At 43.5% G+C, this 7,201-nt stretch overlaps 2 protein-coding genes across 2 annotated transcripts; one reads left to right on the top strand and one right to left on the bottom strand.

The window, feature by feature from the left end:
* LOC110261487 (histone H4) lies at window positions 717-1,163 on the bottom strand. The gene has a single exon (XM_021098435.1). It carries the CDS (start codon window positions 1,093-1,095, stop codon window positions 784-786), a length of 312 nt encoding a protein of 103 aa, XP_020954094.1. The 5' UTR covers window positions 1,096-1,163; the 3' UTR covers window positions 717-783.
* LOC595122 (histone H1.3-like protein) lies at window positions 6,119-6,784 on the top strand. The gene is given in 1 exon segment (NM_001031792.2): window positions 6,119-6,784. A coding segment is annotated over 1 exon segment (666 nt).

Genomic DNA, 7,201 nt, shown 5'->3' with positions numbered 1-7,201 from the left:
CCCTGAGGGCTCTTACTGGGTGTGCCAAATACACCATTTATCAGGGTTGAGGTGCTTTAAAGAAAGGTGACGGCTGCCCTAAAAGAGCAAATTTGCTTATTATACTCAGTTTAAGCCATAATTTCTCCCCAATTATCCCGTAGCTGTGATGCCCACGCAGTGTGTGTGCAGCATCCACCCGCGCCCCTCCAGGTTGCCCCTGTGGGACTTCGGGGACAAGGGGAACCAAAGCAAGTTACAGTTCCAACGGATCCTCAGGGCAAGACAAAAGTTTTAAATATCTCATAGACGTTATTAATTATGGTTCCAACTATCCATACTTATTTGTATTGTTTCCTGTAGGCGGGAAGCTAATTAAATGAGCCAGCTGCCCTCTCGCGGAAGCTCGGTACTGGATCCGAACATCCTGGTCTTTTATTTCTGGAGTAGAATGAATGCAAACCTGCTTCAGTGAGAAGACGGATGCCATTTTATATGCAACCTACTCCGGTTGAAATAAATTCAACTACACCGCGAACTCCTAATCTGTGCTTTCACGATGTGGGGGCCGCCATTTTGAAACCACTGCGAATCAAGAGAACGAGAAAGACGCCGCAAAGGAGTAATGGCTGCATTACCAAGTGAAAGCTGCAATTTAGCATTGCCAGAAGCAACTAGCAATCTACTTTTACTTTTTCTCCCTGGTTGTATTAGTAACAGCCTTTTATGGGACTAAGTGGGTGGCCCTGAGAAGGGCCTTTTGTTAATAAGCTGGGGCTTCTTAGCCAGAAACAAGAGGAAAGCTTAACCGCCGAAGCCGTAGAGGGTGCGTCCCTGGCGCTTGAGCGCGTAGACCACGTCCATGGCCGTGACGGTCTTGCGCTTGGCGTGCTCGGTGTAGGTGACGGCGTCCCGGATCACGTTCTCCAGGAACACCTTCAGCACCCCGCGGGTCTCCTCGTAGATGAGGCCGGAGATGCGCTTGACGCCGCCACGCCGGGCCAGGCGCCGGATGGCGGGCTTGGTGATGCCCTGGATGTTATCTCGCAGCACCTTGCGGTGGCGCTTGGCGCCCCCTTTACCTAGTCCTTTGCCACCCTTGCCTCGGCCAGACATGACTAGACAGTGTTACTAAGCTATTACAAAGCTTCAGCGGCAGCTGCAGTCTCTTATGTAGCAGTTTTGCGGACCTTTTTGGAGACTGAAACGGCGGGGGCGGGAACGAGACCTCTGTCCCCTCCTCTTCTCTGTCTTACTGGGCGTCTACTATTGTCTAGCAAGAGAACGGGGCGGGGAAATGTGACTCTGCCTCTTCCTGTTTCCTGGTTGGGGTCCAGAGTTGCTGGTTTTGTGGTCTCTAGTTACGTGCCTGTGGATTTTCTCAATTCTCATTGTACAGGTCCCTTCCTTTTATCATTAATAAAAAGGAGGCAGTAACGCTACACTTGTTTACAAAAGGGAGAGAAAGTGGAATACAATTATTTTTAAATGTGAAGATACTGAAAAAGAGTCAGGAGTAAATCTTAAACTCTGGCAGTACTTATTAAATTTGGCTGATAATGAACTTTGCCATTTTACAGAGCATTTACACGTACACCGATATCAGCATTCCTGATAAGGAGAGAGCTCTAGGAAGGCGAACCAACATTAACTGAATTGCCACTCTTTGTTCCCAAATTTTTAAGGCACTATTTCCTTTGTGACGGTGAAGACTCTGGCGTGAAGACCTAATCCTGTTCTAATAGGTGGCACTATTGGCGTTAGAACTGAAGCCTTTTGATTCAGTCTTATTACTTGTCACCTACCACAGAGCTGTGTCCATAAAGCATTGAGGGTTCATCGTGATGAACAAAAGCCTGCAAATTAAGAGGATTAACAAAAATTACACTAATAGACTGAAATGCTGTCCCAGTAAAAAGGGTAATTGATGTTCTACATACAGATGAGACTAATCGATATTTTAATAGACGAAAGACAGCACTTACATTCCACAAATTCATATTGAGTGCCTTCGATGTACTATGGGGGGATTGAAAAAAAAAAAATCCCTTGTCTGCTGGTACTCACTATTTAGGCAGTCAGAAGATTATTAATTTCCTTGAGTCACAGGCGATTTGAGATTTTGTTTGGGTGTGGTTACCTGTAGATTTAGACATTGTGATCTTCCATACTCTCCTTTTTGAGAAAGGCATCAAACAAGAATCATTGATTGATTGATTCATTCAACAATTTAGGGTCTTCTATATGCCAAGAATGGTGTACAAATGTCAGGTTTACAAAGACAGATCACACACATTCTTTTAACGAACTCAAAGTCTAGCAGAAGGGAGCAAGAAGTAAACTCTGGGTGAAAGGTCTTAATATCTACCCAGCAGTTTCCTAGGTTCATTCTGGTAGTGATGGCTGGAGCAGCCCTATCCCAGCAACATTAGCATCGCCTGAGAGCTTGATGGACATTCAGAATTTTGGGCCCAACCTCAAATCTACTGAATTTTTGATATGGCATTATAAACAAGATCTCCAGGTGGGAGGTGTACTCATTCAAGTCTGAGAAGCATGCTTTGAGAGCTGTGCTTTCTCACGTTAGCTGCTACCACATGTGTTCATTCAAATTTAATTAAAATTAAGTGAAATTAAAAATGACTTTCTTCAGTCACTCTACTTTTTAAGTGCTCAATGACCACGGGCAGGTGTAGTGGCTGTCTGTTGAAAGATACAGATACAGAACATTTCTGTCATTGCAGTAGGTTTTATTGGGCTATACTATGATAGAGAATTTCTTCTGAAGAACTTCCAGTCCCAGCCTGGGAAAGGGAGTGTCATAGATAGCTGAGAATGAGGATTGGGGTATTTTTAAAGTAGAGTAGAATTACCAGGTACACACTTTGGGGTGTACCAGATAGTCAGAATGTATGTAGAAGGACAAGTAAAAAGGAAATTGGGAGGAGTTACCATTGTGGTGCAATGGAAACAAATCCGACTAGTATCCATGAGGATGTGGGTTTGACACCTGGCCTTGCTCAGTGGGACCAGGATCTGGCGTTGCGGTGACCTATGGTGTGGGTCACAGACGTGGCTCAGATCCAGATCCAGTATTGCTGTGGCATAGGCTGGCAGCTGCAGCTCCGATTAGATCCCTGGCTGGAAACTTCCAAGTGCCTTGGGTGCAGCCCTGAAAAGCAAAAAAAAAAAAAAAAAAAAAAAAAAGAGGAAATTGGAAGTTTGAGAGTAGTAGTATCCTTTTTAGGGAATAAAATTATATAGATGTGATTAAAAAGTAGTTTCAAGTGGGAGAGTGTCTTCTGCTGAGATCGTCTGACAGAAATTAAAATAGATGCGCTTTCTCATTACTGTTCTAACACATTAGATTGTCACACAGTACTCTATTTGCAAATAAATAGATTTGGTATTTACTCATCATGGTCATTTTTTGCCTTAAATGTTTGAAATTTATGGCATTTTGGAACACCTAAGTACAGGCCCTCTGGACTGCCCTGGTAAGCAGCATCCTATATCTTTCACAGGTATTTACTATGGTGGATGGGTGGTTGACACCAAAATTGAGAGAACATGAAGTCGTGAAACATCCATCACTTATGCAACTTTAGTTTTCTTAGGTAATTTTTCATCTATAAAAATAAAAATAGTTCATGTCTTAGTCTAGCAGAAAATCCACTGTTTTAGGACATAAACAAATAGAGAGTTCATAAGTAATAAATGCAACTTTTTTGGTGGGGTACCAAGTAATAGGTGAAACTTCTCAAGTTTACCAAGTAATAGGTGAAACTTCTCAAGTTTCAAGAACCTTGCCCACCCTACAGTTAGAGCATCAGTCCCTGGATCTCAAGCAATAACAGAACCTATACACAACACAGCTTCATTCTTCTCTAAACATCTGGGGAAGAACATTTTAGGGAACATAATATCTCAATTATTGCTCTCCAGGAAGGGCACAGATTACCTGTAAACAATTAAGCAAATGGCCCTGAGCCCCAATGTCATCTCACTTATGTGGAACTTAAATAGCCATGAGAACCAGTAATAGTTGCACAAGAAAGAAATGGTGATGTCTGCTGTAGAAAGAGTTTTTCAGCTATCTTAAATTGAGTACATGTATCTTAGGGAGGAATTCCAATAATTATAAAACGCCTGATATTATATAATGATGGCCAATAGTAATCTTATAAAAATCTGAGTTTTAATTTATCTTGAATTCTAGATAGTATTAGGCTCTGGACTGAAAAGGAAAATGGCGTATATAATGTTTGTTACCATTTGTATTGACAGTGAAGCTATTGAAGATGAAAAGGAACCTCTTCTTCCAGGTACTCATAAAATGCCTGTCCTGGGAAAACTGGAAAGCTCTAGATCCAATCCTATAAGCTCCTCCCCACCTTTTTTTGGCCACATTTGCAGCATGAAAAATTTCCAGGGCCAGGCCATGCTGCAGTGATAATTTCGGATCCCTCACCTGTGGAGCCACCAGGGAACTCCTAAGCTCTCCTCTTTATGTGCAGTGAGTGTATTTGGTCTATAACATGATCTCAAGTCCCAGAGACAGTGCCAGCCAATAATGACTATTTAAAAACAAGCCAAGTGATTTTTATGGAATTAGTTAAATGCGGAGAGATGACATCAGTAAATATTCTTGTCTCGGAATTGTATGAGAAAATTATCAAATCACCATTAAATATAGGCCAGAATAACTAGATTTTTGGACGTAGAGGTATTTACTAGAAAAAACATAGCACCAAAATACTTTTGTTGTTTATTTATTTTGACAAACATCAGGTTTCATTTCAGTATTTGATTCTTTGGAGGATATTTTATGCTTAATTGTCCAATATTTTCCTTATTCCATTAGTCCTGGGTGTTGCAAAGAGATAGAGTAGTAAAGTCAGTCATATTTGTTATGAAAAGTTTGCTCAAATGCTTAGGTGAATATATCCAGCTAATTAATTTAGATTATGACAGCCTGGTTCATATTTTGTTAGTAAAACCCCCAAGGAGAGTTATAAAGATTCAGAAAGTGATCTAAATTTTTTTCTTTCTGAATCTCTCTGTCCCTCCTTGCAATATTGAAAAAAGTAAGTCAAATTTGTATTTTAAATAACATTTTGAAATATAGGAAATATGTACACAATTCTATGCTAAATATTAGAAGAGAAAAATTCTATGGACAGGGCATGTATAAGTACTTTACAATTCCAACCCATGTGATCTTACAGTGTTCTTGAACTCATAGCTGGTAAAATGATGTAGAATTTCTATTCTGTTGCTTCATGATTCACTTTTAGTCTTTGTAGATGGCATGATTGATCTTTAATGCACATTCCAGGTCTGAAAAATCCATCATACTAATTTGTAAAGAGGGTTGGTGACTTGATTTGGAACTGTTTATCTAGAACACAAATGGAGTAGCCTCACACCCCATCCTTCCTAAAATGTTTCAAATACTGAAATACTGGGACCAAACTAGTTTATACACTGATCACTGAAATACTTTTTTCAAAAAAAATCTATCTTTTCTAAAATAGTTATCCATCTCGGACGTAGAATTTTCTACCCCAGTGCCAATTCCCAGGGCTTAGTGCAAACAAGTTGCAGGAGAGCTGTGTTATTGCTCCCGCGGAAAAACCGTTTTTCCTTGTATATTTGAGTAAAAATGAGCTTATTTATATAGGGTTGCAAAGAAAACAATGTGCATGACAAGGCCCTGGAAGAAAGATTTGCAAAGGAAACAGAGAGAAATAGTAATTTTAAGGAAAATCTGAAAGTTGTCTCGATTTGACTGAAGTTTCAAAGAGAGTTGGGGGAATCGGGAAAGTTTCAGGGGGCCAGTTTTGAAACCAGGTACAGCAAATAAGGCAGGAATGAAGCCTGAAGCGTGTCGGATCAATTTCCCCCAAATCCCTAATTATTTCGTGCCCAGACTTCTTATATTTTTCTTCTTTTTTAAGGGGCAAAAAACACAGCCACTCGGCAGAGCTGAGGAGCCCTTCTTAGCAGTGCGGCGCACCGAGCAGGCAACCAATCATCACTCAGCGACTCTCTATATAAACCCCCAGCCGGCGGCGCTTGGGACACGCCATTCTGATAGTTTAAGCGTACTTTTTGCTTTTCCTGGATAGTCAGAAAGATGTCGGAGACCGCTCCAGTGGCTCCTGCTGCTCCCGCGCCTGCAGAGAAAACACCTGTAAAGAAAAAGGCGAAGAAGACGGGCGCAGCTGCTGGGAAACGCAAAGCGTCTGGGCCTCCGGTGTCCGAGCTCATCACCAAGGCTGTCGCCGCCTCCAAGGAGCGCAACGGCGTGTCTCTGGCCGCGCTCAAGAAGGCGCTGGCTGCCGCCGGCTACGATGTGGAAAAGAACAACAGCCGAATCAAGCTGGGGCTTAAAAGCTTGGTGAGCAAGGGCACCCTGGTGCAGACTAAAGGCACTGGCGCTTCGGGCTCCTTCAAACTCAACAAGAAGGCGGCCACCGGGGAAGCCAAGCCCAAAGCTAAGAAAGCGGGAGCAGCTAAGCCTAAGAAGTCTGTTGGGGCAACCAAGAAGCCCAAGAAGGCTACCGGAGCAGCCACCCCAAAGAAGACCGCCAAGAAGACCCCCAAGAAAGCCAAGAAGCCGGCAGCGGCAGCTGGCACCAAGAAGGTGGCCAAGAGCCCGAAGAAGGCGAAGGCAGCCAAGCCGAAAAAGGCTGCTAAGAGCCCGGCCAAGGCCAAAGCCCCCAAGCCCAAGGCAGCCAAGCCTAAAGCCGCAAAACCCAAGGCTACAAAGGCCAAGAAAGCCGTCTCCAAGAAGAAGTAAAATTGTGGCGGGACCTCCTGCTTTGCAAACCTAAAGGCTCTTTTCAGAGCCACCCACTGCTTTCAGGTAAAAGGGCTGGACCTAATGTTTTTCGGTGAATTCTTTTTTAAACTTGCCGCTTTTATGTGATTGGCTGAGACTTAATGCGCCAGGGGGCGCGCGCGGAACTTTTGAGCGCTAAATGGCTCGGAAAAGAGCCTAAAGATACTCAGCGCCGGGATAGTGTTCTCAACCCTTTTCTTGCCATCGGCCTTGTGACTCTTGTTCTACTTTGGTTGTTTGGATGTTGGGCTGGACACCGCCCTTGCGCCATGGTCACGCAGCTCAGGTTATTGACCTCCTCGTTGGGGATGGCCTGCTGCAGGGTGCGCGGGACGATGCGGCGCCTTCTGGCTAGCCACCTTGGCCCGCCTGCCC

This window comes from Sus scrofa, chromosome 7 (assembly GCF_000003025.6).
Source record: "Sus scrofa isolate TJ Tabasco breed Duroc chromosome 7, Sscrofa11.1, whole genome shotgun sequence".
Classification (NCBI taxonomy): Eukaryota; Metazoa; Chordata; class Mammalia; order Artiodactyla; family Suidae; genus Sus; species Sus scrofa.
This window is presented reverse-complemented; position numbering and strand designations above follow the sequence as displayed.